Raw genomic sequence first — 24,486 nt, 5'->3', positions numbered from 1 at the left:
TGGGGAGAGTGAGAGACAAGAAGAGGTGTTGCAGCTACAGAGGGGACAGGAAATTAGGGCAGCTGGTAGGCAGAAATTGAATTGGTTGTTTGAGAATATTATTTTACTCGCCCTGGAGGGGGGAGAAGGGGAGGGCAAGTGGCTATTTCCTGATCAAAGGGCAGATTAATGTGATGTTTCCAAAGACATATAACACGTAGATTTGGAACTGACAGTGCAGGTCCCTTGTTCTCTGAAGGAAAAGAAATGTGTGTGCTGACAAGGTTGCCAACATGTGGATTCTGGATGATATTTGGATCATGAGATTGCAGAAGTTTGCAGACCAGCAAGGAGTACACTAAAACATGGAGATTATGGACTACGGCCTGCTTTGAGCGGAAAGAGGTGGCTCGTGTTGGCATCATGTTTTGCCCACTCTGCAGCACATAACCAGTGACTTAAGACATTGTGATCTACCAGACATTGTTGTGATTCCCTTAGGCAGCTATGATCTGGCTGTACACCTCACACAGTGTATGAGTGCAGATTGGGACCACATCACAGATTTGTATTTAGGAAATGCTATTGTTTTCTGTGATATGGCTGAATGTCTGCATAACTGATTGTACAGTGTCAATGTGAAAGTCATTAATAAGTGTTGGAAGAACATTAAATCGGGAACTTGGAGTGTTCATGGTTGACCAAAAAATGTGTAGTGTGTCACAGAAAAATTATAAGCTCTGACACCTCGCTGTTTTTCACATATGTAGTCTATCTATTGGATAGGTGTCAGAGGAACTTTCTGTCAAACGTAAAACTGTCAGTATTTTGGAACAGAAACCATGTCCGATTTCTCTTGCTGGCCCTGACACAAACTCCACCTTCCAACCATTCTGAAACACAACCATGAATACCATTCCACTGTAACAGGCTGTCCTTAACTCCAGACTCTCTATGTGAGTTGGGTTATTGTGAGTGGGATGGGGGAATAACTGCAACAGAAACAATTTGTATATCAGGGAGTAAAGACTTCAGGAAGATGCATTTCCGGCTTAAGGCAGGGGGTGGGTGGGTACAGTAGTGGGAAGGAGGCCAGGTTGGAGGGGGGAATGAAGAGAAATGGAAGGGGCAAAGCTGGAAAGATATGCCAAAACAGGACTGGTGTGGCCCAGCTGATTGGGGGGAGGGATTGGAGAGGGGGAAGGAAGAGGGGATTGGCTGGCTCACTATGCAAATTGCAGGACACGATACGTATAAGATTACTAACTCCTACCAACAATATATCTTTGCCATTAATTTCCTAAATGTTTGAACCAGAAAAGAATCACACTAATGCAGAGTTAAGTTTGTTTGGTGGTGTCATCCTCTTGCAGAAAGCTGAGTTGAGCAGAATTAAAATTTCTGAAAACCAGGACATGCAGCGGTAAGGTTGGCCATGCCCTGGCTTTTAGAAATTCAGGGTTTGCTCAACTCAACTTTTTGCAAGTGGACAACACACTAACAAGCAACCTGAACTCTGAATTAACATAGGTTTTTGCTGCTGGATTACACATATGTTTGTGTCTACTCTATGTGATTAAAAAGAGCAAAATACAGTCATCAAAAATTCTGATAAAATGTACTTCTACTGCAGATTTTTACCTAACTCCCAGATGTATCATTTTCTACATGTTTAGAGACACACAATGAATTATTTCAGGCAACAAATTCTGGGATTTTCCCAAGGGAAAGAAAAGCATTGAACTGGGGACACTTCCTCCCCTGGCCTCCCCCCCGAAAAATCAGGAACAGCATTTATATTGCCACCATAAATGTAAAAACCAGGCTTCCCTCCACCTCCTGGAAGTACAATTTTTTAAAATTAAAAACTGCATTCGCACAGCAAAAAAAGTCAGTTCCTAGTAGTCAAGTGAAGGATTCTACATCACAAAAGCAGTTTGGTAATTCTGAAATTTGCCCTCACTGCCTTTTTCACTGGCACATTTTGCAGGGAAATCCTGAGTGCAAAGAGTAAATTAGCTCAATTTCCTACCCCAAAACATGAACATTAGCAGCTACAGGGAGGAGTTGCCCACAAGAAACTTTAGAGCTTTAGGCAGTCCCTATCTCATAATTATATCTGTGTCACAGGACTGGCCTTTAAGGGGTGGGTCAGATGCCCAGCCTACCTGTGGCAGACTGAAGGAAAGGATCCACCTGGGGATTAACTAAGTGGCTCGAAGGCAGTTAAGTAAGGAGCTCCTGGGCCTAATAAAAGGCTTGGGAGACCTGAGCTGCAGACAAGGCTCCTCTGGAGAAACGAAGCTCTGGAGGAGAGGAGCTCCTAGGGAGATTAAGTCAGGCAGAAACTGTGCTCTTAAAGCAGGAACAGTGAGCTGATTACAAAACTCTCCAGGCAGGGTGGCCTGTGAAAGACCCTAAACAAGCAGGGGTAATACTGCAAAAACTCTCTAGGACAGCGTTTTTCAAACTTCGAGCGGCAACCCAGTACTGGGTCACAACATGTCAGGCGCTGGGTCACTCTGGTCAGCACCACAGACCGGGATATTAAAAGTCCCGTTGGCAGTGCTGCCCAGCTAAGGAAGGCTAGTGCCTACCTGTTTCGACACCACACTGCGCCCTGGAAGTGGCCTGCAGTGGGTCCGGCTTCTAGGCAGGGGGGGCCACGGGGCTCCGTGCGCTGCCCCCGCCCCGAGCATTGAACTGGGGACACTTCCTCTCCCCCCCCCCCCAAAATCATTGGCCGGCCAATGGGAACTGGGGGGGGGGTGGGGGGGTTGCCTGCAGGTGAGAGTCGCGCAAAGCCACTTGCATGCCTCCACCTACAAGCTGGACCTGCTCCTGGCCGCTTCTAGGGCACGGCACAGTCCGCAGTGCCAGGACAGACGGGAAGCCTGCCTCTGGACCCCAGCTGCACCGCTGACTGGGAGCCGCCAGATGTAAGTCCACGCCCCAACCCCGCACCCCAAGCCCCTGCCCCAGCCCTGCGTCCCCCCAAACCTGGAACCCCTTCCTGCACCCCAAACTCCTCATCCCTGGTGCCACCCCAGAGCCTACACCCCCACCCCCGAACCCCCTGCCCCAGCCCAGAGCCCCCTCCCACACCCTGAACCCCTCATTCCCACCCTACAGCCCTCACCCCTGCACCCCAACCTTCCACCCCAGCCCTGAGCCCCTCCCACACCCCAAACCCCTCATCCTCAGCTCTGCTGGGTTGCGGGCATCAACTATTTTCTTCAACTGGGTCCCCAGAAATAAAGTTTGAAAACCACTGCTCTAGGGAGTAAAGAAGCCTGATGCCTTACAGCAGAAGGAGCTGCTGCTAGAACCCAGATACTTTTGTTTTGGGACTATTAAGTTTTGTCTGCTCTTTAAAATAAGAGCCTATAAAACCACCATACAAGTGCTCCTTCCGGAAGGCTTTATTAAAGGGAAATATACTGCTGTAAAGTACAGTGTTTGTCTTCTCTTTGACCACACAGTTGAAGTGACCTCATTGTTGCCTCACCAACGGGGGAATTGAGGCAGGCCACACTTTTATAGAATATGATCCAATTTAAAACTACTGCTAGATACATCCTATACATTAAATTGCTCTCTTTCTTAACAATGCTTCTTTACAACGTTAAATGTATTTGTTTTCCAAAGGTTGTATCTTAGGCCCCATTTACATATACTGGGTTAACAATCCGTGTTAGACAGAACTTGGTTATAAAACCAGAATCAGCCTAACTGGGATTTAAGGTACTTTCCCTAGTCAGTGTGGACTGGACACAGACTGTCGGAAATATTTTTCCTGATGGATTTTAAAGTAACTATGAATTTATTACCACCTTCTGTGCTCAGTAACAGTTAAACTGCACTAAAACAACAGAGGTAACCAGAGTTCACTCAGGATTTAAACCTTTTTAACTGAGATCAGAATCTGGCCCTTTGGTCATAAATGGTTTTTGCAGTTGGGTTTAAACAAGCTTTTTCAGATCCTGATAACCAGGGAAAACCTCTTAAATCCATGCAAAACTGAACTTCATTTTAAAATGAGATCAGGTAATTCAGTGTATTTTCCATTAGAGGCTGGGGCTTTGTGATAGTGCAGTGCAAGCATTAGTGAAGAAGTCCAATAAAAGGGAAGGGCATCAGACTTATGAGGAATTTGGTACGGGCAGATAAATATACATTTTGGTACGAAGCAAAAACCACCTCAAAGATCTTTTTTTTTTTTTTTTAATTGAAGAAATGAAAGCAAGACATACTCACCACTTTCCATCTTTCTTTGACCAAGATTCCCACACTGAGGATGTCTGGCTGCTCCCCTCCCCCACTCATTGCAATCTCCAGATGTGGTGGAGCTGCTATGATGAGTCTCTGTCAGTACCGATCATCCAGCTCCCAGAGGTGGATTCCATTTAACCTGAGGCTAGAAAAACAAATAGCAGCACATCAGGTGTCATTAATTAATGCATGGGCCCCAAAAGCATTCCTAATCTAACAGACTTGAGCTAGGCCATTCTGATGTAGAAAAACTAAATTTAGAAAACTTCCAATTAACAGAAGTTTGACTACAAAAAAATCCCTATTTTTTTTTATAAATGGATTTTAGCCAACTCTACCTGGAACTAACCCAAGTCTACCTCTAAAATGATATTTAATGGACAGAAACCATTTTAAGGGAGCCAAGAGCCGAAAACAAGTTATATTCTGTAGCAATCAGAATATACTGGGAGTTTGAAATGGCTATAAATCACCATTAAATGCAAACAAATTGCATTTAAATGTAACTTTAAAGTTGCACAATTAAAAGTCGCACACAAAAAAATTGGGGAAATTAAAGAAGCTAAAATTAAAATTAAGAAGTTACCGTTCTACACTGTTGGACATCATGTATATTATGCCTGATGGTGTGTTTGTGTATATAAAATTATGATTTAACAGTACAAATTAAACTGCACAGTTAGCCAGAAAAATACAAGTATGAAAAAATTCTAAGCATGAACAAGGCAGCCAGTTTAATTTATGAATTTATTGACTTTTGGTGATCTTATCTATCTTAGATTTTTATACAGTGATATAAATGTGGTATCTTGGAGCCCAGTCCAATTCCCAATGAAATCAATGGTTCCCCATCTGATCAACCATGATGAGCTAATATGTTTTTAAAGTTCATAAATTATGGGCTTGTCTACACAGTTATAGTATAGCTATACCAGCTTAACTCCCCCAGTGGACACACTTATTTCAGAATAAGAATCACATTTTTTTTGTTTAGTTTAAACTCTTCCAAAGATCAGCTATAAGCTAAAACAAAAAGGCCCTCTTATATCAGAATAACTGTGTCAACATGGGGAGTTACACCAATATAGTTCTGTGGTTTAAATTCACACCTTAGCTTATACCAGTATTACTTTCCTTTGTACACAACCCCTGTGTCTACCTGAGGTGCAAAATTATGTTTACATTTTTTAAGCACAACCTATTTCCAGGTCTAAACTTGCCACTCCTATATATATTTTAGGATTGTTTTAACATGTTGTTGTTGTGCACATTTAACTTAGTATTTGTCTGAAGTTTTGATTTTTTGTTTCTTTGTCCTTAATAGAACAATGGTAATGTTCCCAATTAGGCTTTGAAGTTAACGCCTCATTCAGATGAATGGGCAAGTGAGGGCCAGTTCCCACATTTGCTGCTATTATGGTTTGGCAAGAGAATTTTTTCAAAGGTTACAGAAAAAAAGATGGAATTTTTTAAACCCCTTCCCTGTTCATTACAGCTTAGAATTTTACTCCTGGGGAAATTCTGCACCACTGCGCGTGGGCAGAATTCATGTCCCCCAGAGATTTCTTTGCTTCCCTGCAGAAAAAACTATTTTCTTACAGGGAAGCAAAGGGAAGCAGCAAGAGCAGTCATGCACCACTCCCTAGCTGTACAGGTACATTGTTGCAGGCACCTGGAGTAACCCATGGAGAGGTAAATCACTGCATGGACACCCCAGCCAGTGGCTTCTACCCTGAGCCGGAATCAGCTGCTAGTCCTGGCTGGGCTGGAGGCAGGAGAAGATGGGACTTCCTCTTCCCCAGCAAGGAGTAGCTGGGGCTGTGTCAGACCCACCCCCAGAAACCTCCCCCTGCTGCAGAAAAGCTCAGCATCCTCCCCTGCTTCCGGCCCCATCGCTACTCAGCTGCAAGGGGAGGGGTCATTGTGCAGGGGAGCTGCTCACCCATCCACCCAACCCCCATGCATTCAGACCTCCCAGACCCAGACACGCCCACCAAGCCTCACTCCGTACACCCAGAACCCCCCTAGCCCTCCATACCCAAATCCCACCCCACTGAACCTCAACCCCTGCACCCGGAGCCCCCCTGCACCCAGACCCCCTTTCTCCAGAGCCCCACCCCCCCTGCACCCCTACACTCAGACCCTCATACCACCAACTCCCAAGTAGCTGCACCCAGACCCTTACCCCACCAAGCCCCACGCCCCCAGCACCCTGTCCCCCCTGCAGAGACCCCCACAACCAGCTCCCTCTGCTGAGCCCCAACCACTTGTACCTGGAAGCCTCTGCAGAGTCCCATTGCCCCTGCATCTGGAACCCCCCAACAAGCCTCTGTGCATCCAGATCCTCCCACACCTAGACCACCACCACCCCGCCCCCCACTGAGCTGCCTGCATCCAGACTGTCCCACACAGAATCCTCCCACAGCTGGATCCTGCCTGGTTGAGCCTGCCTGCCCCACACCTGGTGTGCCTAGTGCAGAGGGGCAGGGTCCCAGGGTGTTTCTGGGGTAGGCCCAGGCCTTGTGCTGTGTCGGGGTCGAGTGCAGCCTCACCACTGAGTCCGTGTCTCAGGGGTGTGGAGGCTGCAGTGTGATCTCCCACCTTCATACACAGTCATGTGGCATGTGCTCCCCACTGGCATGCTGGAGCCTCTGCATTTATTTATTGACAAATAAAACTTGCAAAATTTTAAAATATTGTGCGTAGAATGTTTAATTTTTTGGCGCAGCATGCCCTCAGAAGTAAGAATTTGCACAACTCTGAAAAAATTGTGGAGACATATACCCTCAAATCATACAATGGGAAGTTTTTTCCACCCACACCCATAATTTCATCCTTTCCCAATTTGTGAGACTGGTTTTCTTGGTAGGTAATTGTGTGTGCGCGTTTTTAAAAGTTTATTACAATCTCCCTGATTCAACTGGTCTTTTCAAACAGCCCCAGTAGCCTTGTCTACATTAGGAACCTTTTACAAAAATTTTCCACCACTGCTAACATGGTTTCAACTGTACTTGTACAAGCAACCTTGAGACCCTAGCATGGAGTTTTTGCTTTCAGCACTGTCAGTTAAACCTACTCTAAACAAGTCTAATGCTTCGCCTACACAGGAAAATTAGGAAGTATCCCCACACAATGATTTAATCTTGCATTATTACACCCATAAAGTAATGCCAGTAAATTTTTTTACCCCCTATTAGAAAAGATCATACTGAAGCTATGCTGAAAATGACAGCTTTCAGAGTAGCAGCCGTGTTAGTCTGTATTCGCAAAAAGAAAAGGAGTACTTGTGGCACCTTAGAGACTAACCAATTTAGTTGAGCATAAGCTTTCGTGAGCTACAGCTCACTTCATCGGATGCATAAAGTGGAAAATACAGTGAGGAGATTTATATAAACACACATTTTTTCATGGTCTGTGTGTATCATACACATTGTAAGGAGAGTGATCACTTAAGATGAGCTATTACCAGCAGGAGAGTGGGGTGGAAAACCTTTTGAAGTCTCTCCCGCCACCCCACTCTCCTGCTGGTAATAGCTCATCTTAAGTGATCACTCTCCTTACAATGTGTATGATAAACACACATTTTTTCATGGTCTGTGTGTATATAAATCTCCTCACTGTATTTTCCACTTTATGCATCCGATGAAGTGAGCTGTAGCTCACGAAAGCTTATGCTCAACTAAATTGGTTAGTCTCTAAGGTGCCACAAGTACTCCTTTTCTTTATGCTGAAAATGGATGCCAGAGCCAGAGAGTCATTTGTACTAAGGCTCCAATGTTGCTAACCAGTGTTACGAACAATGGACTTTTAATATTAAAAAAAAAAAAAAAAAAAAAAAAAGCTCCATAATGTAGACAAGGATTAAACAGGTCCGGGCTGGGCAGAGAGAACTTGTCATAATGTCATAAAAAGGGACAGCGCTCCATTAAATTCTTTTCAAATCAGACGCCCACTGAGCAAAATGGACTGCGAATTTGGTAGGGCCCTAGTAATAACACTCTTCAGTATTAAAATTCTATTGAACTATAATAAGACCTGCTAAATCTTGTAAGTGAATGAGCCAAATGCAATGCAACATATGAACAACAACTTTCCTCTAACATGCTATTTAGACTGCAGAATAAATTTAACTTGGGAATACATGAATTTGTACAAAAATGCAATGTGCATAACCTCTTTGCATAACGACTCAAGATTTCCATCCACCTTTTGTAACCAGGACTGCATTAGTCATTCCAAAAGGTAGGATATACATCTTTATTATATCATCATCATAGTGGTCCTGATTTTAGTATTATATTTTAACCCTGAATTACAAGCCCTAACGGTTGTGAAGAAAACCTTCCAAATGAGAACAAAACATAGTTAATGTAATCTTGTGTCTTCTTTCCTCAAGCTCATGGGTGCCAAAAACCCAGATCACAACCCACAGATTCCCAGGTGCAAAAAGCTCCAACTGTCTCCTATTCAGCTGCCAAAACCTCCACCTTCCCTTTTTGGTAACTTCTGCAATACAGTTAATGTTGTCACTACAAGAGTCTGTAGCACTTTCACAGTTTGAATTTAGTATCAAAACAACAGCATTAATTTAAAAAAAAAAAAAAAAAAAAACACCAAGAAAGCACAACATACACTTGAAGCCGCCACACAATTTCCAGTTTGAAACAGAATTCAGCAACAGAATGTTCCAAAAAACACAGAAGGAATCCTTCTAAAGCAGGAGTTCTCAACCCTTTTTAGAATCATGCTCCCCAACCTTTAAAAAAAAAAAAAAAAAAAAAAACACAACTCAACCTTGGAGTCCCTCTCTTCCCCTTACAAAGTGGGACCTTCCCCTGTAATCTAGATGGAACTGGGGCCATTAATACACCGATTCCAATACAGGGGATTCTACTTTAAATAAATTAGTCCTTTGATCCTGCTGTCTAACTGTGCACAGGCTAGGATTTAAAAGCACACACCTTAATATCCAAAAAGTTTTCAGGGCAGTATTTCTCAATTTCAGCATCAAAAAGTGATAGATAGTGTTGTGACCCCAAGCACCAATGCCACTCACTCAAATGTAGCTCGGCCTCTCCCCTTGTTCATGACAGAGTGGTGGCCAGACCAATTCTGAGCAAGTGAGAAGGCTTGCCACAATCTCTTAGAAACTTTTATGTACCCCTTCCCCAAGGTTGAGAACTGCTGTTCTAAAGAATTTAGGTTCCGAGTTCTGCTTGACACAGAGTCAACTGCTTGCTCAAATACAAACACACACACACACACACACACACACACACACACAAAACTGAATCTGGATTTACTGACAACCAAGAGTTACTTCCAAATCAAACAGACTAACATGATTACTTATTGATCCCCAAAATCACCTAAAGGACAGAACAGAACAAAAATGTGGGCTGTCAAGCAATTAAAAAATTAATCGCAATTAAACAACAATAGAATACCATTTATTTAAATATTTTTGATATTTTCTACATTTTCAAATATATTGATTTCAATTACAACACAGAATACAAAGTATACAGTGATCACTTTATATTTATTTTTATCACAAACATTTGTACTGCAAAAAAAATTCAGTTCACCTCATTGAAGTACTGTAGTGCAATCTCTTTATCGTGAAAGTTGAGCTTACAACTGTAGAATTATGTAAAAAATAACTGCACTTAACAATAAAACGTAAAACTTTAGAGCCTACGAGTCCACTCAGTCCTACTTCTTGTTCAGCCAATCACTCAGACAAACAAGCATTCAGTGTAGGGGGAGGACGGGGGGCGGGGAAGTAAGCAATGACTTGTGCAGGAGGAGGGTGACGAAGGTGATTTGCTGCTGCTTCTGGAACGGTGGTTTCTGGTACTGGGCTCACCAGGCTCACCTCCTTTTACTGAGCTAGGTGGGCTCCCTTCAGCTGAGTGAGCCCTTGTTTGCAAGGGAGGGTGGATTTTACTTCAGGGACTCATCATACTGCAGGGGAGGAGAGGCTGGTGCAGGGTGGCTGTGCTCGCCAGGCCATGTTCGCTATGGGGTACCCCCAGAGTGAGCGGCATGATGCATGGGGGTTGGTCCCGAGAACGAGGGGTCGGCCGGGAACAATAGGGCACGGGCTGGCTAGGGTGCAGATACTTCCTGTTTTGGCCAGGACAGTCCCCTTTTTCAGCTCTGTCCTGCCCGTCCCTACTTCTTTGCCAAAACTGGGCATTTGTCCCACCTGCAAGACGCAGAGCAGAGCAGAGGTGGCTACTGCCTGGGAATCAGCTGAAGCCAGCAATGCCTGCCAGCAGGAAAGGGGAGAAATTTGCTGCTGGTGGGCAGTGCTGGCTTCAGAGCTGACCCCTGAGAGGTGCAGAGCTGGGGATGGGTGGGGGAGATGATCAGCCTCAGCCAGTGGAGGCGCAGAGCTGGAGGGGGGAAGGGGGATCAGCCTCAGCTGTGGGCAGCACTTGACTCGGGGGGGGTGGAGGGGGAGAGACTGAGCCCCAGCCTTGGGAAGTGCAGAGCTGGGGAGGCGGAGTCAGCTCCAGCTGCAGACAGCACAGGGCTCGGGCAGGGGGGTCAGCCCCTGAGCTCAGTCCCAGCCCTGGGCAGCACGGGGGGGGGGGGGGCATGGGGCTCAGGCAGGGGGGCAGCCCCAACTCCAGGTGGCACGAGGCTCTGGACGGCACATGGCTCAGGCCGGGGGGGGGGGGGGGGGTCAGCCCCAGCCCCGACTGTGAATAGCACAGGACTTGGGCAGGGGGATCAGCCCCAGCCCTGGGCAGCACAGGGCTCAGCGGGGGGAGGGGTCAGCCCCAGCCCCAGGAGGCATAAGGTTTGGGATGATGCCCCTGAGCTTGGGATGGTGGTCAGTCCCAATCTGGGTGACACGGTGGGAGGGTTCAGCCCTAGATGCAGGTGGCATGGGGAGGGCAGTTCGGGTGAGATCTGCAAAGGTGGGTGGCCCGCTCTGGCGAGCCCCTGGCCATCCTGTTTTTAGACTTTAAAAACCAGGGCATGAGAACTACCTTACTTTCTGTAGCCTCCTCTTCCCGCCCTCTGGTGGAGGCTTGTGTTACTGTGCCTGACCAGCCAGGTTTTTTGGAACAGCTCATGCTGCCCTCCCGCCCACAGGTCTGCGATTAACACGCATTAAAAAAAATTAACGCATTAATTGTGCGGTGCGTTAATCACAGGCGTTACCAGCAGTTAATTGACAGCCCTATTTTTTATTACAAATATTTGCACTGTAAACAAGAAATAGTATTTTTCAATTCACCTAATACAAGTACTGTAGTGCAATCTCTATCATGAAAGCTGAACTTACAAATGTAGAATTATGTACAAAAAATAACTGCATTCAAAAATAAAACTATGTAAAACTTTAGAGCCTACAAGTCCACTCAGTCCTGCTTCAGCCAAATCACTCAGACAAACAAGTTTGGTTACAATTTGCAGGAAATAATGCTGCCCGATTCTTGTTTACAATGTCACTTGAAAGTGAGAACAGCCTTGTAGCCAGCATCGCAAGATATTTACATGCCAGATGCGCTAAAGATTCATATGTCCCTTCATGCTTCAACCACCATTCCAGAGGACATGCGTCCATACTGATGACAAATTCTGCTTGATAACGATCCAAAGCAGAGCGGACTGATATGTTCATTTTCATCATCTGAGTCAGATGCCACCAGCAGAAGGTTGATTTTCTTTTTTGGTGGTTCGGGTTCTGTAGTTTCCGCATCAGAGGGTTGCTCTTTTAAGACTTCTGAAAGCATGCTCCACACCTCATCCCTTTCAGATTTTACTTCAGATCCTTAAACCTTGGATCAAGTGCTGTAGCTATTTTTAGAAATCTCACATTGGTACCTCTTTGCGTTTTATCAAATCTGCTGTGAAAGTGTTCTTAAACACGTGCTGGGTCATCATCTGAGACTGCTATAACATGAAATATATGACAGAATGTGGGTAAAACAGAAGAGGCGGCATAATTTAATTAATGCATTATTTTTTTAATGAGCATCATCAGCATCGAAGCATGTCCTCTGGAATGGTGGCCCAAGCATGAAGGGACATACGAATGTTTAGCGTATCTGACATGTAAATATCTTGCAATGCCGGCTAGAAAAGTGACATACGAAAGCCTGTTCTCACTTTCAGTGACGATGTAAATAAGAAGCAGGCAGGAATACCTCCCATCAGTGTAAACAAACTTGTTTGTCTTAGTGACTGGCTGAACAAGAAGTAGGACTGAGTGAACTTTTAGGCTCTAAAGTTTTACATTGTTTTGTTTTTGAGTGCAGTTATGTAACAAAAAAATCTGCATTTGTAAATTGCACTTTCACGATAAAGAGATTGCACTACAGTACTTGTGAACTGAAAAATACTATTTCTTTTGTTTATCATTTTTACAGTGCAAATATTTGTAATAAAATATAAAGTGAGCACTTACACTTTGTATTCTGTGTTGTAATAGAAATCAATATATTTGAAAATGTAGAAGAACATCCAAAAATATTTACTAAATTTCAATTGGTATTCTATTGTTTAACAGTGCGATTAATCAAGATTCATTTTTTTGAGTTAATCACATGAGTTAACTGCGATTAATCGACAGCCCTAAAAAAAATAAATCTTACTGGCCAGGAAGCTATGATTCTGTGTATTGTTATCTACAAACCTAAACTAAGCTAGAAGAGGATAGAATAAAAACTGTATGATAAAAATTGAACTAATTTATCTCCCATTGAAGCTTTCTATAAAGAAACCACTTCTTTGCTTGTTTACACTGAGCATGCACTTTCCAACATTTGAAGCATAGGCCAATTTTACCAGTTCCTAAAATAAACAGTATTACAATAACTAATATTTGTAGAGCTCTTCAAAAACATGCAGCATAAGAGAAGGATTAAGTGTTATCAAAACATGATGTAAACACCAGGAGTCCAAAGATACATTTTCATTGGCTGATTGGCCCTTTTTTGATGACACAACCATTCAACAACTTCTAATGGTTCAGAGCTGGGACCATGTAATCAGAATAAAATTTCTTACATTCATAACCATTTTACATATTGGAGGAGTCAATTCTGTTGGAGATAAAAGTCAGAGACTGAGTCATTTATCATGAACCCTTGGAACTCCAAAGAGATTGATGTTTTGATACTCTACCACGTACTGTCCTTACTAGTACTACTATTTATTTGTATTACTTCATCTGTCAATTGTCCAAGTAGGGGAACACATGTTCTCCCAGCCTTTTCAGTTAAGGAATGCTGATGGCTAAGCTTTTTGGGAAAATACATTGATCCAACACAGCCACAAATGATAAACTCTTGGACAAGCCTCTTAAGTAATCTGTGTTTCTCTCAAGGGGGGAAAAAAAAAGAAAAAAAATCAACTAATCTGGAAGATTTCTCCACAGCTCCATGTGACCTTTGGCAGTGAAGACCTCATAGTACACAGATAGAGGATTGCAGCTGTGGACTGGTTGGCCCAGTGAAGTGAGGTTCTACACTCAACTTGGCAGCATTTCTGTTTGTTGGATATAACATGATAATTTTTGACCACCACATCCAATCTATTCCAATTTTTCAGGAAACTTTCCAGGCAACAGTGGGCAGAATACTATTGATTTTAATGAAAATCTGAAAACCAGAGTGGGGAAACAGAGAATACACAGAGTCCCCTGCATCTGGTTAGCACACCCAGCAGCTTCAACCACCTCTGTAACTGTTTATATATCAAAGAACCTGGAATAGAAGAGCCTGGTATAGGGGAAGGAGACATGGGAAAACACACACCCCTGTCATGGGGGGGGGGGGGGGGGAAGAGGTGGGAGGTTTACAGGAAGTCCCTGAAAAAGAGGAGGTGAATCAAAGCACACTAGGGAAATTTTAGCATGCAACAGCAGGGTCCATACTGACAGCTAGCGAGCAGGCTAGTATGAGGTAAATTTACATCTCAGCTTGCAGCACACTAACAGTTCCTCTAGACAAGTCTTCGGTGTATCTATTTGGCTTTGCATCCACACCCAGCAGCCAACTCCTGATCTCCTCTTCCTCTCTGATGTATGCTCCAGGCTGATTTCCTTGGAGGATAATGTGCTCCAGCTGTTCTGGTCCCAGCTCAGAGTCCTAACCAGAAACTCTGGGGCTTTTTGCTATGGCCATCTACCGCACATTCCACATAGGAAAATTACTTACAAGTACAGTAACTGGAGTTCTTTGAGCTGCGTTGTCCATGTGCACTTTCCATTAGTGCTGACTCCTAAGCCGTGGATCACTGCAATGGAGGTGAGAGCTCAGAATCTTAAGAGAATAAAAATTGTAAAACAGCCTTGCCAAATGCAGTATCTGATTGTAAGGCTTCAGTAACAACTTAATGTGTCAAACGTGTGACCAGAACCCCAACTGGCTGCTTTATATGTAATATTCAGAATATACATATTCTTCAATGACGCTGCTAAGGGAGAGAACTCAGTGTGGTAGGAAGGTTTACTTTGCCCACCTCTTAAGTTCTCACACTATCAAAAATCCACCTCCATAGTTTCTGAGATGAGATGGTTTTGACTTTCATCCTCTCTCTGTGATGGAGACAAAGAAATCCCGGCAAAGATCTAAAAGGGTTTGTTCCTTGCAGATAAAATGTCAGGGCATGCCTGACATTTACAGAGTGCAGTGTAGCCTCTACTTTGGTAGCGTGAAGGTTAGGAAAAAAAAATGTAGGAAGGTTAATTTGCTGGTTCAGATGAAACTCTGTGATTGCCTTTGGCAAGAACTTAGAAGGTGTCCTCAGAGACATCTTGTCTGGATAAAAGATGGTATATAAGGAGAGCCAGTCATTAAAGCTTTGATTTCTCTGACATTCAGAGAGGCAACAGCAACCAGGAATGATGTTTTTAACACCGTCAGTTCAAAGAGTAGGCTTCTCAGTGCCAAGAAAACTAAGTTACAGTCCCATGGTGGGATTTGTTCTTTAATAGGTGAGAACACCTTAGCAAGACTTTTCAAAAATCTGATCACAGCTAGATGAAAAAAATTGTATGTCTATCCACTGGAGGATGAGCAGAAATAGCCACAAGGTGAACCTGACGGAGCTAAATGACATGTTATGCTGTTTCAAGTCAAGCCAATAGTCTGACTCTAAGATCTCAGACACACAAGCTTCTTGCAGAGACAGGGACTTTTGGAGACACCAGCAGGAAAGCATCATCCATTTCACTAGGTAAGTTTGTCTTAAAGGCTCTTTCCTACTGTTCACTAAGATATTCCAAACAGACAAGGAGCATGATTGCTCTTCCTTTGACATGCATCCAGTGGCCAAGATGTTAGATAAAAGAACTACAGATCTGGATGCATAATCTTCCCTTCCCTTCATTCTGTGATAGCAGGTCCAGAAGCAGAGACAAGGTCCTTGGCCGGCAGGTCAACAGAATATCTGGGAACCAAACCTGCCTTGGTCACACACAGAGCTATTGATATTAGCTTGGGTGAGCCCTCTCTGATCTTGCAGAGCACTCTGGGAGCCAATAGGACCAGTGGGTAAATGTACATCAGGATTCCTGACCAAGAGATTAAGAGGGTATCAAGCAGGGAGTCTGGGTTCCCCTACCCCCAGCAGAAAATCTGACACTTCTTGTTTTGTGTCACAAATATGTCTATCCACGGATAACCATAATTCAAAGAGGTGTCATGGAGGATAGAGTCCTTAATCTCCCACTTGTAACTGGACGAGAAATGTTTACTCAGATTATCTGCTATGCTGTTCTGCAGACCACGTAAACATACTGTTGAGAGGGAGATTTGGTATCTGATGCACGAGTTCCACAGTCTAAGCACATCTCAACATAGTGGGGAAGATCTTGCCTCACCCTGTTTGTTGTTGTAGAACAAAGTGGTTGTATTATCCATTATTATTTGGACAGACTATCCTCAAATGTGATGGAGAAAGGACTCGCAAGTTCTATGCAATGCCCCAAGTTCTAGCACACGGATCTGCATCCGTGTTATTGCGTGGTCCAAAGGCCTTGTGCCTGTAGATCACCCATGCATGTTTCTCCCCTAGATCGAGGCAACTGTCACTATCGTTTTGGATCAGAGAAGAGATGCAAGGGTTTGCAAGCATTCCTGGGGTCTGTTGTGACAACTGGGCCTACAAATTTACCCAGATTATGAGCTAAACTACAAAAAGTATGTAGAAGTTCTTAAGACATTACAATAATCTATAACAACAAATGTTAATGGGAAAAGGCATGAAAGGGAGTTAAAATACCTGAATCTAAAACAAAGATCATGTTGATGTGATTCAAGGAGTGCACTAAAATTATGCTTGTTAAAGACAGAATATTTGAAGCTGAAAATTATAGCTGACAAGCTAAAACTGGAACGTCAGATATTAGGCCTAATTAATATTAGGCCCATTAATGATGGGCACAGCACCCTCACAGGGAGGGGCAGTATTTGAATCTAGGATACTGGACTGAGGCCATCCCAGTGGCAGCAGAATTTTAATTTTGGAAAAATAAAGCACCAACAGGCAACTAACTAAACTATACAATCATAATGATTCTATGGATAGGCTTGGCAGAATTCAATTTTTATTTTTTATAATTTCAATGGATAATATCTATGTTTATTTTAAGACTCTTTTTTCAATTTTTAACAATTTACATTTTCACAGTTGTGCAAAATTATGGGTTTTAAGCATTTCTTTTTATTTGAATCTATTTAAATGTTCATAGTTACAAGAAAATATTGGAGGTGGAGGGATCAGACAATAGGGAGGCCAGATAATTATTCAATGACAGTAGATGTTGAGATTCAAAAAGTCAAAGCTTCAGCACTGTTAAAACACAAACTGTGAACAGCATATGTCAAAATATACAAAGTAAATATCCTTATATCAAACTCTAGTAAATTCTTAAGCAGCATTTTTCTTACTTTGCATATCTGCACATTTCTGTTATTACTGATGGAAATATTTTTCAGTAGTCTGAGTGTGTACAGTGAAATTGACATTTACTGATAAAAATCTAATCTTTCCAAGCCTAGCTGTAGATACTTTTGAAAAAGGTGCTAGAAGTTCATAAACCACAGACTGCAAGCTGTTCCCTCTTGAAGCCAAGAGATAGTAAGAGGAACTGAGTGGTGGTTGTTGCACTCCACCTTTTCATGTCCTTGACACAAGCCACAGAGAACACTCAGGTCACATATGTGGTCATACAGACACTGATGGCAAAAAGACTCCGAATTTGAGCACACAGGGCACACGTGCATCATGAATGGAATGTACTTATGGACAATCACTCGAAGGAGAAACATAACTCTATCACAGATCTGTTTCATACACTGGTGGGGGAAAAAGTGGCCTTAAAGAGCTAGAACAAACAACTTTGATAAAATTAAACTGAACACTAAATAATCCATATTTTAACAGTATCAAACCATACCAAAACACCCATTTATAGGTTATTGGTGCACGTTTTAGGCAGCTGACTGGTCACAAAACACCACAAACATCCAGTTAATGGACAATCTGGGATGATTTATCATTATATTCTTTAGCACCAACAAGAGAGTCAGCCTGCTCTTCAGAGACAGTGGAATTTTCATTAAGGTTGCAGTCAAATAAGCTTCTGTAATAAATGAAGTGGGGGGTAGCTCCCTTTTATGAACACCCAGCCAGCCAGTTAGCTGTAAAATCCCTCTTGGTGTCTGTTCTCTGCTTGCTTTACCTGTAAAGGGTTAACAAGCCCACAGGTAAAAGAAAAGGAGTGGGCACCTGACCAAAAAAGCCAATGGGAAGACTAGAACTTTTAAAATTGGGAAAGAAACTTTCCCTTTGTTGTTCTCTGATCTGGAGGGACACGAAGCAGCAATGCTATAGCAGGAATGCTGTGTAAGGTTTGAACTAGGTATGAAAATTCATCTTCCATACCTATAAGAAATTATTTGGATAGGGAATGTTTAGACAGACACAATCAGGTTTATTTTTTATTTTGGCTCGTGCATCTCCTCTGTGCTAACCCCAGGTGCTTTTGTTAGCTTGTAACCTCTAAGCTGAACCCCCAAGAAAGCTATTTTGGGTGCTTAATTTTTGGAATTGCTCTTTTAAAATCTATCAAAAACCTAAGTTCCAAATGTATTTTCTTTCTTTTTGTTGTTAATAAAATTTACCTTTTTTAAGAACAGAATTGGATTATTGGTGTCCTAAGAGGTTTGTGCATATGCTGTTGAATTAGCTGGTGGCACCAGTTAATTTCCTTTGTTTTCTCTCAGCTCTTCCCGGAGGGGAGGTGAAAGGGCTTCACGGTACCCCACAAGGAGGAATTACCAAGTGCTCCATCCTGGGTCCAAAGGATTTTTTTTTTGCATTTGGGTGGTGGCAGCATTTAACAAGCCAAGGTCAGAGAAAAGCTGTAACCTTGGGAGTTTAATACAAGCCTGGAGTGGCAAGTATTAGTTTTTTAAATCCTTGCGGGCTCCTGCTTCCTGCACTCGAGGTGCCAAAGTAGGGATTCAGCCTTGACAGCTTCTCTCAAATTCTTATGGCATATAAAAGGTATTTTATGACAAATGAAGTCCTTCATTATGGTAAAGTAACACTTATTTCAAGCAAAAATTTAAAAATATCCAGCTTAATGAATAGCCAACCAAATTAATTTATTAATGTACTAAACTGGGGTGTGAGAGACACCCTCAAGACTTTGCTTCTTAGGTCAGCTTTCTGTCTTTGGTTGGAAAAAAATAAAGTTTGTACCAGTCACTTGCACCTCTTAGAAAGCATCTGGTTATGGACTGATGATATCAGCCTTTGCTGAAGCCACATGTCCACCCTTCTAATCACAAAGTGTATACATCTGACAAGATTATAAGGGAGAGGAAGACAAAGAAATCCAGAAAGAATGGGTATAGCAACATTCTACAAACCTCACTCAGACAGGCTCAGATTTATTGAGCCACTGCCTCAAGAGAATAGCTTCTTTATATGTATTCTAATTGGAGTCAGGCAGGGTAAATGAAAACTGCACTATTGATGCACAGTGCATGACAAATACGTAGAGCATTATTTAAGAAACCCAGTACACTGGAACTTGATCAAAATCCTGACACACAAAATCCTGACATTCAAAATCACTAAACACTGCATCACTGCTCTATGCTGTGTGTGCTCACACACAGCACTTCACAGCTATTTATTTCCCCAAAGATCATTTATTGGAGCGATGTCAGAAAAGCCTGTTAGATCCCTCATTGCAGGGATATGGAAAGTAAAGTGGGATGGCTGGATGACTGAAAGGGGGAATATAATTAACGGGGTATACCGTCAGGATTTTGACTAGTTGGAAATGTAGTTTATCAAGATTTTGACTGTCTTTTTTTGATCCTTTCAGGATTTTGTACTTGTTTCCCCAAGCCCAAAAGCAGCGTTCCACTGTAGTCAGCACCTCCGTGAATGCCACAAGCAATCTTGTGTCATAGCTACTATGCATGGCGAGATCAATGTCAAACTCTTCTTTCCTTTGTAGTTTAAGGAATAACTCCACTGCCACTCGTAACGTGTTGGTCAGAGAAAGCAGCATATTGGTCAACAGTGCAGAATCCATTCCTGCCGACTGAAGAGGCAGAGTACACAAACAGTTGAAAGATGACACCAAATGCAGACGGAAGCACAGGGATTGCTGGGATGCGAAGCAATGCATCACGGACATTGGGACAGGACCCAGGATGCCCCGCGACCCCCACCGCCTTCCCACAACTCTTAGTGCCAGAAGAGGAAGAGATGATCTGTGGGATAGCTGCCCAGAGTGTACCCCTCCGAATACCACTGCAAGTGCGGCAAGTGTGAACAAGCTATTGCGCAGGCAGCTGACAGTGTGTTCGCACAACAGCGGTTTCCCTTCAGCACTCTCTGAGCAGCGCTGTAACTGCCGGCGATGTAACTCTGCCAGTGAAGACATACCCAGTGACTGTTACTGTAGATGTCCAAAATTGTAATAAAGACTAGAATTCAGCACATATTTGAGGTAACATAGCCATGTGTGATCCCTACAACCAAAAGACCTATACTCTCTTTTCTCAAGAACTATTAGAAACATACAGCGGAGGTTATATTTCAAGCTAAGTGTGAGAAAGAAGTTATTAATCCAGATATCAGTAATGAAGTACTCAGATATATTAAAGGTTTTATAAACATACTGCCAACTTAATATATGCTCAACTCCTTTTAAGGAGACAGCAAAGAACATTCTCCATATCATCTGCCCTACAGGAAAAAAAAAACAACAACAAAAAACCTCTCCTTGTAGCAGATGGGATTTTTTTTGGGGGGGGGGGGGGGGTAAGAGAATAGAAACATGCTGTAGCCAAATTACCAGTATGGTGACTGAGATTATGTCGTCATAATTTTTCAGAAATATCTGGTGAAACTCCCCGCCGCCCCCCCCCCCCCCCGGCTTACTTTTAAAAAAAAATAAATAAATAAAACACCAATGCCTGCATTGACAGTAGGCAAAACACAACAATTTTTCTTTAAACAACTTAGCAAACACCACAAATATTCAGGGAGGATCAAGTCAGGCTAGTAAATTTTTACTGCCGTGAAAAATCACAAATATTTGTAAATTATTACATAACCCTGTCAAGAAAATACTACCTGATTCAAGGCAGGACATGTCTATTGTTTACCTCCTCAGAGTTAGGAACAATGCTAACAAATAGGATTTCCAGATATCGTGAGTTCAGACATTCAAGACAGAAATGGCACAAAGTGGCTTTCAACCAGCTAGAGATTGCCTCCACTAGCTTTCTGCCATTGGAGAGGAGTTCTGTGCTGGCTATGTAAATTAAAGCTACAAGGAAGCAGCACTAACTTACACCGGAGCTGTATTATGAAACCACCTAATATCACATACTATCTTCAATTTCAAACTTGCTAGTAAGTACACCAACAAGAATCTGTGAAGGGACAGTAGCTACAGCAGACTCCTATTAGAAGAAGATTGACTACTATCACAGCTCTATTCCAACATCAGATATTTCCAGCAAGGCAAGATTCAACTTGGAAATAAATTTAGATTCATTTCAGAGTTTAAAAAAAAAATTGTTACAACAATTTAGAAAACAAAGAACAGTTTTAGCAATGCTGATAAAGCAACAAAAAAGATTTGATTAAACTACACAGACAGACATCAACCCTACCTCCACTCTCCCAAATGTAATCCATTATATAAATGAGAACTTAATATGTGTTCCAAACTTCCTGGCAATCAAACCACGTTTTATATAAAATATTATACAGCATCTCCTGTACCAAAAAATCCCAATGTGTTTTACAGAAGTCGCTTCAGCCACTTCTGAAAAGCTGGTATGGAACCATGGTAGTCATTCCGTGGTGGTTTTGAGGAGGGTGGGGAGGAGCAAAGATTACTAACAATCTATACTCCGCCTTACGAATTTCCACTCACCTGCTCACTTTGGACCAGTAAATTCTGGGGCAGGTAATAGGAGATTAAGGTTTTCATTCTCGTAACACAAAACCACAACCTGTAGCATATTTTGGAACCAGCTCAGAATTTATAGTGTTCTATAGCTGTGTCGTGGATGCCTTATAGAGCACTGCTCCATCCTGTGTTAAACAAAAGGGGAGAATGCAGGAGACTGTGCGATGCAGAGGACAAAGAGAAGCTAGCAAGAGTGGATCCCCTTTCCCCACACCTTTTTTCCTCACAGAACAATATCCCACAAACATACACACAGTCTTTACCTTTCTTCTTCCCCATAGATGTGCACAAACTAGGACAGATGGGCCAGAGTGCACTGTCATTGGCATCGTTCAGACAGCCTAGTAGATTTTACCTGAACTAGTAAATATATGTGACAATTTTGCAAGACTGGCATAACGTGTTATGAAGTCATCCTAGCAGCTCCACAACTAAGGTTGCAGTGACTTGTACGATTGAACCAAGGAGTAAATTCTTTAATTAAAAGATGAAAATGCAAATGCATACAAAATGAAAATGAAAATGCATACAAGCAATTTTCCAAAGTGGCCTATTTCACAGACTTTAGACATCTGTAAATCTGTGTATAACATATCTGAGCAATATGGCTTAACAACTATTGCATTTTTGAAATTTCCACACAGTATACAGTATCTCAGACTTCTACATAAATAATCCATATGAAAGCTAGCATACGTCTTTTCCACAAAGCTTCAGTTCCTGAACTGTACACAACACAGAAGTAAATTAAAAAAAGAAAGGAGCCTACCAATGTATCTGTGACACAGATATGCCCAATCATGCCCTGGCAGGTATAATACATCAGTGGTTCTCAACCAGGGGTCTGCGCAGGGCTGAAGCCTGGAGGCACGGGTCTGAATCCTGGAGCCCCAAGCCCTGGTGCTCCCTGTGGGTTCAGAAGCCCTGAGCGCATGGGCAGAGTTGGGGACATGGAGGGCACTGCCCTGCCCCACCCCCCCAACTGCAGCACAAGACCACTGCAGTCCCAGGGGCAGCTCCACACCTTGCCCCTCCTTCTCCCCGCCCCCTGGCCAGATCAGAGGCAGGAAGATGGAGCCAGACAGTGCGGGGAAGCTGCTGCTGCTCTGGCTGGTGCCATGGAGCAGGCAGTGGCAGCATTCCCTCCTCTCCTGCTGGTGCCCCAGGTTGAAGCTGCTCCTCAGTTCCCAGACATCTTTGCTTCCACAGAGGCAGTCGGTAAGAGCCCCTGGGTGGGGAGACCCAGCCCTGTGGCTGGCAGACCCCTCCAGGAATAGGGACCACAGGAGAGTCCTCCCAGCACACTGCCCTTAATAACCCTCTCCCTACACTCTGAGCTACCCACTCCCCACACACAGCCCTTAGTACCCCCTCCCTGCACCCTGTGCTACTCCCCTCCCTGCCAGCTGAACTATCCCCTGCCCTCACAGAGCCCCTAGAGACTCCCTACCTCTACCCTGAGCTATCCCCTGCCCTCACACAGCCCCTAGTGACTCCCTACCTCCACGTTGAGCTATTCCCTGCCCTCACACAGCCCCTAGTGACTCCCTCCCTGCACCCTAAGCTGCTTTCAAACTTTTTGAGCTAAGCCCCCCACCTTTGAATTATAATTTTTGATTGCACACCCCTCTCCAGCCCAGACAGGCTGGGTGGCCTGCAGAGGTGAGTCAGGGGGTGGAGGTGGCATTCCCTCCCTGGACCCCACCATACAGAGGTGGCTCAAGCCCTGCTGGCCCCTGCCCTCCCCACCAAGAAAAATCAAAACTATGCCTATGCCCAAGGCCCTGCCCCAAAGTTCCGCCACCCTCGCTGGGCCCTGAAGTTTTTATAGCATGTTGAGGGGGGCCTCAGAGAAAAAGGCTGAGAACCCCCGTACTACATCATGTCCAACCATTTACTCAATATTACATTGAAGGAGGTAATGTGCGGTCTCTGACAAAAGCTAAGAACTAGCCGACTGTCATGATTATTGCAAGATGTTTTTATAGGAATCAATTTTAGAGTTACGTAATATATAGGATATGTATGTTCCAAATCTGTTGGGAGTGAAACCTATCACCCGAGAAGGGGAAGTCTGAGAGCAGATCCAATCAACATGAGAACAATGAATATTCTTCAGCTGAGCCAGTTTATGTTTACTGTTTGGGGAAGATACAGTCTTGAGTACACTCAAAGACAAACAAACCCCAGGAGAGTTCTCAGAAGAGATGGCCCTTTGGGACTAAGAAACAATAGCTTGTGACTGTATGAGAGAGGAAAAAATGGCCCACGGCAGTGATCCATTACAAAGGAAAGACACTGAAAGCAAGAGTGACTCATGAAAAGTGGATCCCAGCTTTCAGAACTGGACAAGTGCTGATAGAACAAACCACTGAGTGAGAAGTATTTTATAAGATAGGAAAATAACTTGTTAATAAATATAAGCTATAGAATGTGTTTTATGTTTTTCTTTTACCTGTAACCTTTTATTTTCAAACTCTTATCCTTTCTTTCATTTGAATCTTTATCCCAAGCTCTGTTAAATAAACTTCCATTTGGTTTTACCTGTCAAAGCACCTTGTGCTAAGGAGGGTGAAACCAGTGAACTAGGGTGCACTGTTTCCAGAGGCTGCAGACACCTGGAGTGCACTGGGGGTGTCAAGACAATAGGGAATGGAGGACTCCAGTGTAACAGAGTGGAATGTAAAAAGAAAAGAAGTACTTGTGGCACCTTAGAGACTAACCAATTTATTTGAGCATGCTCAAATAAATTGGTT

The 24,486-nt window shown here is 43.3% G+C and overlaps 1 protein-coding gene across 3 annotated transcripts in view; it reads right to left on the bottom strand.

Moving 5' to 3' along the window:
* Window positions 1-24,486, bottom strand: part of TTBK2 (tau tubulin kinase 2) — a 212,710-nt gene that overhangs the window by 170,089 nt on the left and 18,135 nt on the right. For all 3 annotated transcript variants that reach the window (XM_074955633.1, XM_074955634.1, XM_074955636.1), the window contains exon 2: window positions 4,237-4,396. In XM_074955633.1, coding sequence (XP_074811734.1) covers window positions 4,237-4,305 — 69 coding nt within the window. In that variant the 5' untranslated portion in view covers window positions 4,306-4,396. The remainder of the gene's footprint in view (window positions 1-4,236; window positions 4,397-24,486) is intronic.

This window comes from Natator depressus, chromosome 6, assembly GCF_965152275.1.
Source record: "Natator depressus isolate rNatDep1 chromosome 6, rNatDep2.hap1, whole genome shotgun sequence".
Taxonomy (NCBI): Eukaryota; Metazoa; Chordata; order Testudines; family Cheloniidae; genus Natator; species Natator depressus.
The sequence above is the reverse complement of the archived record's forward strand: the minus strand, read 5'-3'. Positions and strand labels throughout refer to the sequence as shown.